This window comes from Bidens hawaiensis, unplaced genomic scaffold (genome assembly GCF_021521415.1).
Source record: "Bidens hawaiensis isolate Kalapana, Puna unplaced genomic scaffold, B.hawaiensis_p1.1 tig00002525_1, whole genome shotgun sequence".
Lineage (NCBI taxonomy): Eukaryota > Viridiplantae > Streptophyta > Magnoliopsida > Asterales > Asteraceae > Bidens > Bidens hawaiensis.
The window spans coordinates 2866892-2884823 of record NW_027491138.1 but is presented as its reverse complement, the minus strand read 5'-3'; the positions used below and the strand labels follow the sequence as shown (position 1 = coordinate 2884823).

Sequence of the window (17932 nt, the reverse complement as noted above, 5' to 3'; positions counted from 1 at the left end):
TACCTTCTTGAAAACCTACATTCGGCTATAAATACTCCAACACCTTGGAATGGTATGGACACATTACATTATCTTATTATCTCATTATCTTATATTCTCTCTAGCAACCTCTCAATATATACACTTATATTCAGAGCAATCTAGTCTGATTCTCACGCCGGAGGGTGGTCACAAGGAGGTACCCCCCTTCTAAGTGACGAGCTCACGGTATCTGTTTTGCAGGTCATCAGAAGAACCATCTTGCCGGATCTAACCCCTCGTGGGAAACATCTATTTAACCCCCAGATTATCCGTAATCTGCCCGGGGTCAGTTAGTGTTTCTTCAATTTTATAGATGAAATTAGGATGTTGGATATAGTATAAAAGTATTTTTGGGATGAGATAATATTATACCACTATATAGTTATGCTACAAGGAAAGCATGCACTACTACTATATAACGGTTCGCCTATTATCTTTATTCATAAAACACCTTATCGATTTAGTTGCATTGTAAAGTGTAAACTACGTACTCTCGTGTAATCCTATTACTTTAGTGGACACATGTATTAATTAACTTTAAATTATTTAGGTTTTGAAACCGACTAGACCGATCTAAGCTGTTGACTTGTAAGACGCATAGTTTGATGGAGATCGGTCTGGTATAAAGATACTAACAGGAAGCATAGTGGCCCAACACGAAAATATGATGAATACGTGAATGTATTTGTGTGTGATATTTGACTTCATCAACAGTGGCAAAAATTCATAAAACAGAGGCGGCTAGGCTTTAAATTTTGGTCGAAATAGGTAAACTTACACTATGTATAAAAATTTTTGGTTAAAAAAGAATACACTTACAATACCGAGCAAAAAAAAACGGAGGGAGCAGGGGCCTTCCCTGGCCCTAGCAAAGCTATGCCCCTGTTCATCAACAAAACATACACTTCATTGATGATTCACATCCGATCAAAATTTGAATGTCTTTTAATGAACCAGTGATGCAAAACTTATACACGACAATATATGTATTGGGTAACGTCTTGCTATAGAGAAATGACTTCATTGAGCACGGTCTGGCCGTAAATGGTTATTAAGAAGCCTGAAAAATGTATAAGCCTAAGAAGTTGAAACACCAAGTTGATAAAAAGTAAAATTAATGTATACGTAGACAAATCCAAAAATGATATATATAAACGAAGAAGTATAAAACATCTGAAAATGGTCGATTATGTTGATTTAAATATTTTCAAGATTGGAATAATTAACTAATGCCTGATGAAAAAGCAATATAAAAATCAATTTTCTATATTTAACAACTTACTGGCCCATCCATAATATTGTCAATAATTTTTAGCTAAAGTCAACACTATCATAAATATATAATAACTTAAATTTTGTCGAACGAATAGTACGCCATTTAGTTGACAATAAATACAACACTCAATGAGTAAGGCCGTTTCAAAATAAATAAGATATGCCGTTTTTTTTTGGTTCGTAAGTTAGGTTCCAACGCAAATTATTTGTCATTTAATTAGTGGTTTTATCATTTTATTTATTTAAAATATATGTGTTAAATGTTATTTAGTAGTGACAACACATTATCCTACTAGATTATACGTATAACAAAATTTCAATACTATTTGTGCATAAAGATTGTACGGTACAATTCAATGCCTATATGGGTCCGAAAATGCCACTCTTCACTGCCTATATGGGTCCCAAAATGCCAATCTTTCATATAAACCTCCTCAAAGTAGAATTAAATTGCATGTGCACTCATGTGTGGTATTCATATGTAATCTATACTTTATAATAAATAAATATTTTTTTTCACGTGTCATCATTTTATTCATTTTTATTCTTTCTTTCCGTGGTTCTCTCCTATTAAATATACATTCTTTTGATTACTATATTTTTAAATATTTTGCATTTTAGCAACCAAGTTATTCTATCAACAATAGCAAAAACAATGCATATATGCTTATGCATAACTACAAAAGCAATAACACATATTTGTTAACTAGTTATTATACACGCTCGATTAGGGGTGTTCAAAAAAATCCGTATCCGAAATATCCGAATTATCCGAAATTTCGGATATCCGGATCTCGGATATCTTAATTTTCGGATTCGGATAGTGGTTTTGAAAATTTTCGGATAGTTCGGATATCCGAACTATCCGAAATTTTATATTTTGTTATTTTTAATTATTAATTTTATTTGTATATACATATCATTTTAACCATAAATCCTTAATCTCATTCGTTTATTCACAAGTATTTCATGCCGCCGCCTCCTTCTAATATGCTAATCAACCATAAACTCTACATCTCACCGCCGGTTAGCGCCGACCGGTCGAATACTTGAAATACCGTCACATTTTGCTCGATTCAAAGTTTGAAACAACAATCGCAGGTGCTTATCAACTTTGGCGACCCGCTTCGATAGATCTAGACTATTGATTCTCCGAGTAAACGATGGGAAGGTAGCCCTTTTGCTGTTGCCGGAGAGGAAAATGCGGCGGAAACGGTGATTGATATCATACTGTGATAGGTGGCCACATAGAGTGCACTTGTTAGATTTATCTATTTTTTTGATTTTTTTTTTCAATGTTCAGATCTGGTAGCCATCTGTTCTTGTAATTTTTTGTATAATAAACAATAAAATAGTTGTTACTAAATGATAGATATTAATTGGGTTTTTTTTTTCAAATTCGGATATCCGATTCACTATCCGAACGGATATCCGAGATTTCGGATATCCGAACTTCAGATATCCGAAATTTCGGATACGGATTCGGATATCCGAAACTCTGGATATCCGAATTTGAACACCCCTACGCTCGATGCAACAAGCAAGAAACATATATTTTAGAGAATAGAAAAATTATCTACTAGAATATTAATTATTTAATTTGAGTTAATTACACAAAAGGTGGTAATATAATCAATAAGATAATGCGGTATAGGTAAACATATTGGGCCGAGAGAGGTAATGTGAGCTTTAATTAGCGTAAAATAGTAATAATAATGAAATAATAGTAATAACAATAGCCGTCAAGTTTTCTAAACAAAATGTTACATATATTTTCTCTTTTAAACCTTTTCTATCAACATTATATTTGTAAGTGTGTTCTGGGTGAGGCTTGGCTTCACCTTGGGTTCATTCGGCGACAATGCTCTAAGCACCCCTTAATGAATCAGGTAATGCTTTCGTTTTTGAGAATTGGGTAACAAAACCGCAAGGGAGGGAGAGAGTGCAAATATTTCTCAACCAATCTCACTTTTTCTTTATTATTATTTTTTTTTTGGTTTTTATTTCTTTCATCCATCAATCTTCTTTACACCTTCAATAAATTTTTAAGAACTCCTTTTAGCCTCCAGGTCCAATAGAAGCAAGCCTACTGTCAATCCAGCAGCAATAACGGAAGTGAGTGGATTCATGATAAGTTTCTCGCACAAAAAAAAATTGTTAAAGATACATTCAACCAAGAAACTATCACTTAATTATTTCATTGCTACTATTCTTCTGGTCAAAGTAACTATAAACTTTGCATTCAAGTAATAACACTATTGAATCGTCAAAATTACTTTAATGTCTCTTTTTTAATTTCTCTCGTAAATTATTTGTGAATGACTCTCTTGTTAATTAATCACTCATCACAATTCTTTATAATCTCTCAGAAACCCCTAGTACCTAGAGGTGCGCAAATCGGGTATTAAAAAAACCAGGTTCGGGTATGGAACCGGGTACGGGTATGATCGGGTATTAATAATAACCGGGTCGGATTCGGGTCCGGGTATTGACATGTAAAACCATACCCTATGTACCGGGTCCGGGTCAGGTATTGAACCGGGTTTTTAATACCCGGGTATTTGAATACTCTATTTTCGGGTATTGAAAAAACCCATTTTCCGAGTATTTGAATACCCTATTTCTAGGTATTAAAAAAACCAATTTTCTGCAGCATTCTTCTGTTAATGGGCCTACTTTGTTTTTTTTATTATAACTTCATTTTTTTGCATACAAACTTCAAAGTTCATTCAAACATAATTCAAACATATGTAAATAACTAAACAATGATATAAAAAAACATATATTTTATGTGTTTTAAATTGTTGTTTAGTATATCATAAGAGGTTGCTCTAAACAAAATATTTATATCAAATATGTGCTTCAAAAAAGATCCGTTGAAGAACGGATCTGTGGGTAGCCACACAACCATTGTCAAGTGTCACACAGACACATGTGCATAAACACTAATATCAGGTATGCAAAAAAATCCAGCTCGGGTATGCAAAAAACCCGGGTTTCGGGTATAATTAGAATCGGGTTTCGGGTTTTGGGTATAACTAGAACCGGGTTTCTGGTATTATCGGGTTTATATCGGATACGGGTTTGGGTTCGGGTTTCAGCATTGAAAGTCATAATACCCTATCCGTACCCTACGGATAGGGTCGGGTTCGGGTATAAAAAACCCGGGTTTAAAAAAAACTGGTTCAGGATTTTTTTTTAGGTCCGGTTCCGGGTTCGGGTTTTTTGTGCACCTCTAGTACCACGCAAATATTTTATACTCTTTTAACTTTGTGTCTCATGGTTATTTTTAATGATTTTTCTTGCATAATTGTTAATTTGATTTGATGTAAACGGAATAACATGGCAAGATAATATAAAATAAGAGCCATTGGTGTAGAGCAAATGACAAAGCTACCCTTTCCCCATGTGAGTAAAGCACCATACCCTCATCCCTTTGTCTCAAAATCAATTCACATGGAGGGCATATTGTCTCTTCAGTTTTGTTTAGTTTCTCCCTCATAATGTTTTTCTTCTTTGGGGTGTACGTGGTCATGTTTTTATTAACTAAAGTACTTAGGGGACAATAACAATGGTTCAATGATTGTGCACATGCATTGACAGTTGTAGAGTGAGTTTGTTGATACTAAATAAAAATAAAAAACTAAGAGTGAGACGGAATCAGAATCATAATAATGGTGATTACTTTTGTCAAACAAAACTTAGTTAATTAACTAATTAGGTTCACGATCCAAGAACAACTTTCTTGGCTAACACGGTATATGATGAGTTTGGCTGTATAGAAACAAATTTTGGATAATCTTTTATAATATACATGTGTATGCTAATGAAATACAAATAATTTGGTACAAAGCGTGTGAATCGAAGAGAAAAAGAAAACGGCACAGTGGTATATTTGTAAATACTTCAATCAATTCAAATAGCAAATTAAGCTCGATCAATTTAAATAACAAAGGGTGGCTTCTTGCAATGGTTTTTGTTAGGGGAGGCAACATTCATGCAAAATCAATTGAATTAACTGAATCGTAAGATATCATGATCGATCAATTGAAATTTCAGAATTCGATCAATTCAATTAACAGAGCATGCGAAATCAACCAACCAAATTGAGTCATATTATTACTTTCTTTTTTTCTTTTTGTTATTAATGCTATCAGTGGCTAGAGAGAACATTGATTTGCATGAAGGAAAAAAAAAAAAAAAGAACAGTTATGCAACTAAAAACAACTAAAAGTATTATTTTCATAAGTAGAGTAATTGTGTAATTAGATATTGTGACTAATATAGCTAGAGTAATTGTTTTCATAAGTAGAGTAATCATGTGGACTAAGCGTATAACTAGAATAATTGTTTTGTATGTCTGACATTATTGTGTAACTGGTTAAAAGAATATATTGGCGCAAATTTTCCTCTTTGTATTTGAACAGATGTACTTTTTGTATTTGGTGTTGACGAACTATTATACTGAAAAGTAAATAGTTTACTGAATTGTTTGTGTTTTATAAATCTTCTTGTGTTCTTCCATCATACAATTACAAGCAATCTTAATTGTCTAAGCGTCTAGTTTCCTGGGCTCCCATTGGGCCGTTGCTCATCCCCGTCCCTAAGCCTCAATATACAATGACTAGTCTTGGGTAGAGGTGGACAACAAAACCGGTTCCTGGAACCGGTTCGGTGGAACCGAACCGGAACCGAACCGGTTCCTACCCGTTTTTCGTAAGAACCGGTTCGGTTCCGTTTCAACCCGACGATCCGGGACCGGTTTGACATGTTTGGAGGTGGACCGGGTAGGAACCGGAACCGAACCGGAACCGGTTCGGGAACCGGTTCTAGCCGTTGGAGTAGTTCTAGCCGTTGGGAAACGGTTTTATGGCCGTTTTTTGACCGTTGGGGTCAAAAATGGCCGTTTTTTGGCTCCCCAAACACCCCACTACTAGTATAAATAGGTATTTGGTGTAATGGGTTCATCACAACACTCAAAACGCAAACCCGAACGCAAAAAAATACAAAAAAACGCTATTACAACGTTCTGAGTTCTCTAATATCTTGTTTTCTCTTCTTCTATATTCATATTTGTTGTTATGGCTGCCTCACAATCATCGGTTGGTCAAGGTTCCACCGCCGGACCAAGTTTCGTTCGTATTGTACCTCATAATCGTAATCAAGAGATTTGGTGCAATTGGGATTTGGTTGAATTGAGTGACCATTCATTGAAGGCTCGGTGCAAGTTTTGTGGGATTTATTTAAATCCACTTTCGAATTCAAATTTGAATAAACACATCGAAAGACCGTATTGCAGGGCGTTGAAACAGAACGTCGAGTCGCAACAAACGCAAATGGATAGTGAAGGCGGAATATTTACATACCAAATTGATCGAGTTCAAGATCGTATGGCGAAGTTTGTGATTCAAGAAGCTTTGCCGTTTAGCCACTTCGACAACCCTCGCTTAACCGCCATGATTCGAGATACGCTTCAACCACAATACACTCACGTAAGTCGTCATACTCTTAAACGTTATTGTTTAAAATTGTGGAAGAAGGCCAAAGAGGTACTAATTGCATATTTTGAAAATATAAATACGGGAATAAACTTAACTACTGATGTTTGGTCGGCTCCACATGGTCTACCCGAATCTTATCTTTGTGTCACCGCTCATTGGGTAGACCCGTCATCGTGGGAAATGATGAAACGCACCATTGCTTTCGAACTCTTTGAGTATCTACATACGGGAGATAATTTGTTTGAAATTTTAGATTATGTTATAAAAACTTATAAACTAGAAAATAAAATATTTTCAATTGCATTTGATAACGCGTCGAATAATACATCGGCGGTTGATAAATTAAAATTAAAATATACGCCGATTTGCAATGGTGTATTTTTTCACTCAAGGTGTGTTGCACATATCATTAATTTAATCGTGCAAGACGGATTTGCTTCGGATGAGGTTACATCGGTTATAAACGATTTTAGAGTAATGCTACATGAAGTTTTTAAGAAAAGTAAAAAAAGACAAATGGATTATAGAAAATTTTGTAAAGATACGGGAAGAAAAGCTTTGGGAGCTAATTGGGATGTACCTCATCGATGGAATTCCACTTGCATAATGTTTCAAAGTGCTTTGAAACAAAGAGAAACTTTACAAATGTTTCATTCTAGTCTTGCCGAGAATGATTTGGCAATCCCCTTTTCAAATGAGAAATGAGAAATTATCAATGACTTATCGACTTTTCTTGAAGTTTTTAAAACATCAACTACGAAACTATCGGGAACGTATTATCCGACAAGTCCCTTGGTTCTTTCGGAGTTATTTTTAATCGTTAACAATCTTAAAGAATTTGAAAATAAAAGTCCAATGTTTTCAAACATCATATTACCAATGAAGTTTAAATTAAAAAAATACTTTCTTGAATTGCCACCGATTTTTACTTGCGCCGCCGCTTTAAACCCAATGTTAAATGTTACGGGGGTTGAATGTGTGATAGACGAAATTTTTTCAGCCTTAGATATGCATGAAGTTGACCCAAACTTTTCAACAGAGGCACAAAATGATTTTAACTTGAATTTTAAATTTATGTATGACTTTTATATAAATAAATATGGGTCAAACATACACATGCCTAAGCCGGGGGGGTCTTCATCAAGTTCAAGTGCTACTAGAGTACGAGGCCCCATGATTAGCCTTATGAACACCGTTCGCAACGTAACGGCTAAAAAACAAAGGGGTAACACCCCTTCAAGCGAACTAGGAAGGTATAGTGCATATGATTTCTCTACCGGTTTATCCGAAGAGGAATATGGCACTTTTGATGTTTTGGCTTGGTGGAAGGTAAAGGAAACCGAGTTTCCGATTCTTGCCACCATGGCCCGTGATTTACTAACCGCCCAAGCTTCTACTGTAGCTTCGGAATCTGCTTTTTCTCTTAGTGGCAGGGTAATATCGGTGAGAATAACAAGACTGAATTCGGAGTCGGTGGAGATGTGCATTTGCTTGAAGGATCACTTGGACTCAATCGATCGTGTTCAACACGTAACCACTCTGGAAGACGAAACACCACTTGATGTTCGAGTGCACGACGAACAAGAAGGCGTTTCTACAAATAATTCTGATGAATAAGTCGCAACTCAATAATTACTACGAACAAGAAGGCTTTTATAGAAATAATATGTCACAACTTTATATTTATAAGTTTAATGTTTTGTTAGTTTGTTTTTGAATATTTTAAAACATGTAACCTTTTTTTTTTGAACTTCTTAAAGTAAATAAAATGAATTTTATGTTAATTGTTTTTTTTATTTAACATGTTATACAAATACGAATCGTATAACACCGCTCTTGATTATAATTCAGCATTTGACTTGCGTAAGCCAAAAGACTATAATACATAGCAAACTCAACAAATGTAACACGATACAGATTTAAGTTCACCATTACACGATACACGATACAGACTAATCAATTCAAACACGCTGACACTCATAGCATTAAGTTCAATATGTTGTTTACCATTATTGCTCTGTGGGTGAACAACAAAAGTAGCATGAGCCTCTTCAGAAATCAGAAGAACACAAATCATCACCTACACAAGCAGCGGAAACGAAAAACGAAAAAAAAAATAATATTTTACACTGTAACCGGTTGGAACCGGTTACAGTGTAAGAACCGGTTTAGGAACCGGTCAGAACCGGTTCCACCGGTTCCGGGTCCGATGGTTGGGGAACCGGTTCGGTTCCCTAACCGGTTCGACCATGGAACCGGTTTAAACAGTGATGTTGACTAATGGAACCGGTTCTGAACCGGTTCCGGTTCCTTTGACCAACCCGATTTGATCACCTATAGTCTTGGGTACTAGGATGTCAGCACATAATAAGAAATATTAACTTTGTCTATACGTGAGACGTGAGTGCATAGACTTATCATGACCTTTTTATTTCCGACAAATGTCAATCACACTCTATTATTACACCAACAAGTATAAAGCTCATGTTTGAACATGCGACCTTCCCGCCAAGAGGTCAGCGCCTCTACCAACTGGTCTAGCCCTGCATTAGCCATAGATATAACATAACTAGTTACTGACTTGACACGATGAGGAAACCACTATAAACAAGCACAAGTGAGGTGCATCTTGATAGATATCGCCATCTTCAGTATGTATTATATTCTTTTCAGAAGTCACATCTAGTTGATGCCCTGTCACCTGTTCTAAACGTTACATAAACGGAAACACAATCTCTATAAACTGCTAGTATTTTTAGTTTCTAACTTTTGTAAAGAATATTTTCATTTACTAGACCTCATGATCACAGCTAAAAGCACTTAAAATGCTTAATACTTTTTGTATTTCTGGCCCGTTAAGACGCTAAAGCAAACTTAACAAACCAAACCAGGCATATAATAAGGCACAAGAACGAACAAACGTTCAACCTAGTATTAGCATTCTAATACATGGAGTTAATACACCGACACAACACCAAAAAAGGTATATACAAAAAAGTTTCAAGGGCGCATGAGACCTTAACGTCAACAAAAACAACAGTTTGATACAGTTGTTGACAGTTGCATCTCATAAAACAACATCAAAAGAAACAAAACAACCTAGTGTAGTTTATAAACATAAACACCACCAGTCTACTAACTTTGTTATATTTACCATAATTTGCACTTCTTTTTAACATGCCTACGGTTCTTTCACGACTCCTTTCCTTGTGCAACCAGCCCTGTGCATTTGCAAACCGGGCAACTGTTTTTCTCAACCAACCACTTTTCAATGCACTCCACATGGTACTCATGGTTGCAATCCAGCATCCCGATCTTTTCTTCATCATTGTACTCCATCTAAAATACCCAAATTACCCTTCAACGGTTAGTTATTCAGCAACGGAAACCTACTTTTACAATTAGGCTTGTATAAACAATATGCTTATGTTCGTTCATTTAACTTTAACCAAATAAACGATCGAACACGAACGTTTAAACGAACTGAGTTTCTTGTTCGTGTTCGTGTTCGTGTTCGTTCGTTAGGAAAATGAGTGTGTTAATGCTTGTTTACGTTCGTTCGTTAATAGTATAAACTAATGGCTCATAAACATAAATGAAATGAGCGAACATAACTGAACATAGAAGGATGAACATAATTGAGCAAACTTGATTAAAAAGTAAGCATGAGTATTAATACGCTGTATCTAAGCATTAATAAAACTAGAATAATTGTAATTAGTGATGTTTTAAATTTCATAAAACTGAACTTAACTATAATGTACCTAAAAAACTGTAATGAATATGTAAATCGAACAAACATAAACAAACGTTAACGGATTTAAATCAACAAACGTAAACGATCATAAATGAACGAATGAGACATGTGTTCATGCTCGTTCATTTAACCAGATTTAGAACGAACTTCCCACCAAACTGCTCACTGATTACGTACCTATCTATAATTCCTTAACAAATTCATACGTTAAATATGATCACTCAAAAGAATAACTTCCATATAAGTTCAAAGTTTGGTCCTATTAAATAAATACCTGACAAATTGTACAGAAATTAAGATTCTGATCGGAAGAAGATGTGTCTTCCGGATTAGAAGAGGTAAATATTTTCATTTTCAGATGGCCTAAAATGAAATCTTTAGATAAACCCGAGCCAGCATTTCCGATCTGCTCACCTAATGCAACAAGCTCCTGTGCAAAGACAATAATTAAGGTTCTTTTTTGTGGTTCTAGAAAAAGAAAGTTAATTATTAACTACCTCATAAGACATATGATCTATATCCAAGCGCATATCTCTATGATGATCAACTCTATGTCCATAATTACCAAAATTAAGCATCGCGACTCCCTACATATGCAAAAAAAAATGCATGAATTATTAAAGTTAACGTGTCATAAACAAGAGTAAAATTTGCATGATATAGAAAGAATGTGTTACAAACTTACAGTGTCAGGGAGAGTCCTTAAATGGGGTAAACCACGTTGTCTTGAACTTGGCTCGATCATAAGTTCTTGACCTTGCGGCTGAAAAATCCTAACACCTGTCGGTGGCGGCGGTCGCACAAACCTAGGTGGCATAGGTTGTTGCAGTGGCGGCATAGGCGGCAGTGGCTGATGCACAAATGTTACCGGATTGCCATTCGTATACCCTGAAATTAAACAATGCAGAATAGATGTTAAATATCTTGCAGCCGTAAAACTGTAAAAGGAAGATTAATTATTAATTACCTTGCATATAAGGCATTCCGGGAACATTGCCACAAAACTGCTGGTCCAACCACGGGCCAGGAACAACCTGAACCGGTTGCCCGAAGCCACCATGGCTCATTGGCATGAACTGTAAGCCAGGGTTCCTTACACCTCTGTGGTGCCCAGGTCCCATCACTACCGGAATAACATTGAACCCAATGTACTCAGGCACCACAAAAGGGCTCAAGCCAGGTGCAGGATAGGAATACTGAGAACTAACATGTATCCCTTCGGCAATCTTTCCCATAAATGCATCATGGGGTGGTACATCCATAAGCGGGTGGCTAGGAAAGGGTAACTGGTTATGTGCCCCAAACGGAACCACTCTGGGACCCGGTGGAGCGGCCATGAACGCTACCCCGGATGACAACGGTCCATGACCGTAAGGAATTACACAAGGTTCAGGGTGAAGCTGGCCATGTTCTATTTCAGTATCGATCATTGGACCGGTGTAAACCATGTTCCGTTGCCTCATTTTCAACGATAAGTTGCTTGTAAAACCTAAATCATTCAAAGCAACCCGCATAAAAGATTTTCAATAAACGCCACAATCTTATCATGCAAAAGGAACATTAATTCGAGCAATTCCCCAAATATTTACGTATCGATAAACAAATGTCTGGAAATTTTGCCCGAACAGATGAAAACCATCATCAAAAAGTATCGTTTTCATCTGTTCAGACAAAATTTCAGCAGAAATGTCTGAACAAACGAAAACCAAAGTTTTCCATGTAACGTCCGTCCCCTTTACCCAAAAAATAGAAAACCATCAAATTAGCAGAAATTGTTAATTATTTCATTGCACATACAATAACAAGAACAATTTATACATAAGTAAATCAAATATTCAATTATCATCTACGTCTGGCGTCTGCAACAGCAACCGAACATCGCCCCCAATTTTTCAGACATGAACAACAAATTAATAAAAATTCGGACAGAAAGAAGCTGAAGCTGAAGCTGAAGCTGAAGCTGGAATAATGAAAATGTGTGTACCTTCTTATCATCAACAGACAGCAGAACTTGAATTGAGTTGATTTGTGCCCCTTCAACCGAAAAGCCCTAATGTTGCATGTATTCAATAAACAACAACAATAATAATTATTAAACCAAATAGCATTATACTTCATTCAATTCAATTAATAATACGATGCATCAATTTCATCGCTCATAATTAATTAAAAGCCTCAAATTCCGAAACAACAATCGATTGAAACGAAATAAAAAATAATAAGATTGAAGGAATGTAAAGAAACAGACCTAATGAGGGTTGATTGTGGGGTTGAAGAGGGATAATGGATCTGAATTATGTTTTTCAGGAAGGAATTTGATAATAATAAAACAAATGAAATGCAAGAAAAACGCCTGGTTTTTCACTTTTTCTCGTGTCCCCTGTTTTTAGAGATGGGAAAAAAAACCGGTTGGTGAACCGGTTCAACGGTTTAAACCGAAAACCGGTTTTTACAAAAACCGGTTATTTAAAAACCGGTTTGACCGGTTTAGTAACCGCCGGTTCGTATATCGGTTACAAGTTCTAGAGAAAAAACCGGTTACTGAACCGGTTATGGAAAAAACCGGTTAATTTTAAAACCGGTTATTATGAAAAAAACCGGTTATTAACCGGTTATTTTAAAAAAAAAAACCGGTTAATTAAAAAAACCGGTTATTAACCGGTTCTAACCGGTCCTAACCGGTTAGACCGGTCCGAGTTTTGCACCAAAAAAACCGGTTAATAAACCGGACCGGTTATTTAAAAACCGGTTTTTTTCCAGGCCAAGAAAAACCGGTCCGGTTATTAACCGAACCGGTTTTTTTAAAAAAACCGATTTGTGCACCTCTACCTGTTTTACCGTTAAATCTTTTTTTGTTTTTATTTCCATAACTACTGCCCCTTGCTTTTCTCATTATTTACGATTCTGACACGGATTAGCGTTTTACGTTACGACTTTGCCCTTTCAAGTCACCTTATTCACCATCGCGCCACTAACCGTAGCTTTGTTTGTATTCGTGTACGAGTGTTCACACATGTGTTCCTTTTAACATCCACAGCAACTCTCTCTAAATCGTCACATCAGCACCGATTCATTACCTGCTTTATGAGGTTTTAGATTGGTACGGTACAGTATTTTATCTTCTATTTTGCGTTTTTAGTACCGATACTAATGCCCATTTTTTGAGATTTTCGGTACCGATACCGAGCTCACACATACCGGTGCCGCACCGTAACGATCTTGAAACCGGGATGAACTCAATTTGAAACTCATGAAGGACCCGAGTTCACTTGGGGAAAAGAAGACGAGAGGAGAAAGAGGTATTCTCATCTATTTGATCGAGAAGTAACTAGTAGTAGTGAGTAGTTAGCTAATGACCACTAACCGCAACAACACAACGTAAGATTTTACTATTGATTGTTTTTTTGATTTATTCACCTCTACAAATTAGATATTTGTGTTTTCATCATCTGCTAAGTGATCAATCTGCTAAGTAAATACTAACAAATCATTTGTCTTTGCTATTAAATGTTGTTTAAATAGCTTGAATACGTGCGTTTTAGTTTATTTGAGGCTTAAGTACTTTGCATTCACCTTGCAATGGTTTCAGTTCGTAACATAGCTTAAGACAACTGTGGCATTGATGATAAAAGGAAAACATAGAATTCTCAAGATTATGCCGTTAAGCTTATATTGTTATTAGAATCCCGAGACTTAGGCAACTTAATTTCGAAGATGAAACTTTACAAACTTGGGGAGAATATAACAATCCTAATTTAGGGCTATATATTTTTTATTTACTTACTATCCAAAACAAATGATGATTGTGTGATCATCATCGTATCCTGAGTGTTTGATCAACTTAAGGCACCCGATTATAAATTACTAGTTCTTTACTTCTTTGATTACATTTAGATACACAATTAGGTTAAACCCAAAAGACTTGGCCCAAAAGCAACAAAAAATTAGCCCAATCCATATACTAATATACATACACATTTACATGCACACATATATGGATATACAAGATTCCTAAGTATACAAGTTTTGAATACGAGAAAGCTTTTAATCAGGTGTACTGGTCAACAATTTGCATATGAGTCAATATACAAAAGGAATATTTTTACATTTTGATTCCGTGTCGGTTTTGATACACGTTATAAACATTGGTTACAAGTATTTTGGATATAGGTTGGTTTGAAAATAAATATACTAACAGGTCATTTTGAGTTAGTTTAAGGTTTCGGGTATCGACAATCAAGGGCAATTTTGTATTTTTAAAAAACCAGGAATACGGGTTAACTGATCTTTTGTACCAGGATATATTTTTTACGGTTTGAGTTTTAAAAGTATGTTTTAATTATATGTTTTAACAGTCATGTTATAATACATGGGTTCTAAATAGTAGTTTAATTCTAATTGCAAACAAATAAAAGCATGAACTCATTGTTGAGATAAAAGTATAAATGATAGGAAACAAAGAGGTCACGTCCCCATTGGGCCCCTAGGGTATGGTATCACGGTTCCTAATCTTATCCATCTCCGAATATTCCTTAATAGAAAAGGCTATTCATCATTTCATCCTCTATGCTTTTTTACTAGTAATAATTTCCCATATAAAATATTTCACTTATTTAATAAAATTTAAAACATCAAATATATTTATTTTTATATTCATGCAATAAACATATTTTTAAATCATAAAGTAGGGGTGGGGCGTTCGCGGTTCGGTTTCAAATCGTGAAACTAGTTGTTGCTTTAAGTATGTTGCTGATTCTTTTCTTCAATTTTCAGTCGGTCGGTTTCACATATCCCACTAAGAAATTTAGTTTACGGTTTATATTGAAAACCGGTTGCTAAAACTAGATCATAAGATTTGATAATATATATCAATTTTTTAGGTATTTCATATCATGTATATTTGATATTTCATAATGTCCTCTTGGTTCTTGACTCATGTATTTCCTATTAAAAGTTCTCTGTCGGTCTGTCCATAACTCAATCCAAGTTACAACTGATTTTTAAAGTCCTCTTGTCTCATGTATTTTTCATTTTCTCTTATGTTATTTAGTGGAGATTTGATTTATATACGAACGTATGACTATGCTCAATTGCTCATTGAGTGTTTCACTTAAACTCATATCTGCTAAATAATAACATTAAGTGAGCATTTGGGAGATGTGTAAGTTTGAGCATCAGTAAAATTTTTAGTGAACTTGCACGCGTGTATGTATATTGCCATGATTTAAAGAAAAAACAACAAAAACAGAATAACTAACTCTTTGGTTCTTTCTTTGGTTGTTGATTTTCTTGGTGATGAACCATGTGTTTGGAACTTAACCTGCATCGCCACTTCGGATCTCCTATCTTTTATTACTAGTTTAATTTTGTTTTTGGGTTTAGTAAATACATGAGTTTGCTTGATGACAAGCAACATTCAAGTGTGAGATATTGGATGTGTCATTATTTATACATACTTTTAATTCACATTTATCCTTTCATTTGACCAATTTTATTGCATTTTCATATGATTAGATCCTTAATCAGATTGCTTCTGAATTTACAGGAGTTTTTGCTCTGTCAGTGAAGAACGAGCAAATACTAGTTGTAAAATGAAGAAAATCAATTACTCCAACTAGCGTGAAATCTTTTTGCATGGTTTAATTAATAATTGTTTGTGTGTCTTTATCTCTTATTCATAATTACAATCTTGGTTTAACATATTTAGCTCAACATAAAAGAAGTGAATATAAATTATTAGAGTATGGGTACTTCACTAATAATATTAATAAGTATTTCTACCCCAAACACGACCCGATTAGTTATATAGCTTAACACGAACACAACTTGTTCATGTCATGTTCGAGTCCTGTCAGGAATTGCAACCCCTGGATAATACACGGTAGTGGCGTAGTATAGTAAAAACCTTGATTTTAAACTCGATTTTACACTGCAATTTTATTAATACAAAGGATTCATATGGCGCATTCCCCTCGCTCATACGATTTAGACACTAAAAATGTACCTGGTCCATCAGAATCGGAGAGATTGGACCAAGCCCAAAATGTTAATTTTTCTTGTGTAAGGAGAAAAAGTTACGATTGCACACTTAACACTACATAGGCTTATTGGGCCATACACATCACCTTCATTAACTTATTTTCACTATTGGGCCTTGAAGTGCCAAATATACCTGATGGCTTATACAACTTGCTAGCAGATTATCAATTTTCTTGTTGGGCCTTGAAGTGATGGTCCCATATATCGATGAATAACTCGCCTACAATGTATATAATAATAATACTATAATAGTTATGTAAAAGTTCAGGTTCCAGAGTTGAATAAAGGGCATTTTTCCTAATGGCATCACGAGTTATAAAAAGGTTGTAGTTACATATACGGGAAAGAACCAAATAGTGGTGACGTATCTTAAACATCTAATATGAGCGGGATGAAGGATTTTGAACAATAATTTTGGATGGGCCAGACTTAATACATATAATTTTCTTTTTTTTTGGAGAAAATTTACACTATTGAGTTAAAACGTTAGGTGGGCCGCGATCTACCCTTGCCCACACAAAGATCTACCCTGTCAAAGGGCGTTGGCTTAGCAGTATGAAAGAGTTAGATAAGGTTCTGTCTTTTTAAAAGTTGTAAGTTCAAGTCCTATTCTTGTCAAGAAAATATGTAATTTAGGAGTAGAGTTAGAACATGTAACACAAGAGATTAAATATAACTACCAACTCACAATAAAAGTGCATTAATCTACCCAGGCCTACTACATAAATGAAAGCATTAAACCATAATAAAGCATAGTAAAACATAAATAGTAAGCTTACTAAGGGGGTGTTTGGGATTCTTTATTTTACCTCCTTATAACTTATCAATATAAGTTAATATAAGTTACAATATTATAACTTATGAAACTTTTACTCTCACAATATAAGCAATCCCAAACACCTTATTACTTTTTAAAAAGTTAATAAGTTATAAGTTGGTGAAAATATGCAATCCCAAACACCCCCTAAACGTACCCCATTCTTAAAGTTTTAAATTAGTACGATTTAAACCTTTTTTGTTTTTCCTTTGTCATTTTGTTATCTTTTATTATCATTATTATTTAAAGATAGTTTTTTTATACTTTAGTTTTTCTTTTTTTTTTTCATATTATAAAACAATTTTTTAGTTATTAAAAATAACTAAATAATTGTTTATGCAAAAAAAAATGTTTTTTAATTAATAGGATTTTTTTTCTATATGTGTTTTAGTACTTTTAGAATTTTTAAAAAATAATTTTTAGAGATAGCTTACCTTTTTTTAATAAAAAATTATATTTTTTAATCAATAAAAGAGATTAAACAGCATAGGAATTGATCAACAAGTTAGTTCTTTTTTCATG

At 34.8% G+C, this 17932-nt stretch overlaps 1 protein-coding gene across 2 annotated transcripts; it reads right to left on the bottom strand.

Annotated features, from left to right (window-relative positions):
• Positions 1-9607: 9607 nt before the first annotated feature.
• Positions 9608-12906, bottom strand: LOC143619957 (uncharacterized). Of its 2 annotated transcripts, XM_077091773.1 has the most exons (7): positions 12803-12906; positions 12539-12604; positions 11522-12043; positions 11240-11442; positions 11052-11141; positions 10829-10984; positions 9608-10136 (listed from the first exon to the last, which is right to left on the bottom strand). In XM_077091773.1, exons 3-7 carry the CDS (start codon positions 12015-12017, stop codon positions 9990-9992), a joined length of 1092 nt encoding a protein of 363 aa, XP_076947888.1. In that variant the 5' UTR covers positions 12018-12043; positions 12539-12604; positions 12803-12906; the 3' UTR covers positions 9608-9989. The 2 variants fall into 2 exon arrangements, with proteins under 2 accessions (XP_076947888.1, XP_076947887.1); XM_077091772.1 differs by lacking the exons at positions 12539-12604; positions 12803-12906 and having other exon boundaries at positions 11522-12157.
• Between the last annotated feature and the right edge of the window lie 5026 nt (positions 12907-17932).

Coding starts and splice junctions, on each gene's coding strand:
- LOC143619957 (XM_077091772.1), bottom strand. CDS start 12,068: ATGCGGGTTGCTTTGAATGATTTAGGTTTTACAAGCAACTTATCGTTG. Junction 11,443..11,521: donor CGGAATGCCTTATATGCAAG/GTAATTAATAAT, acceptor GTTTAATTTCAG/GGTATACGAATGGCAATCCG. Junction 10,137..10,828: donor ATTTCTGTACAATTTGTCAG/GTATTTATTTAA, acceptor TGGGTATTTTAG/ATGGAGTACAATGATGAAGA.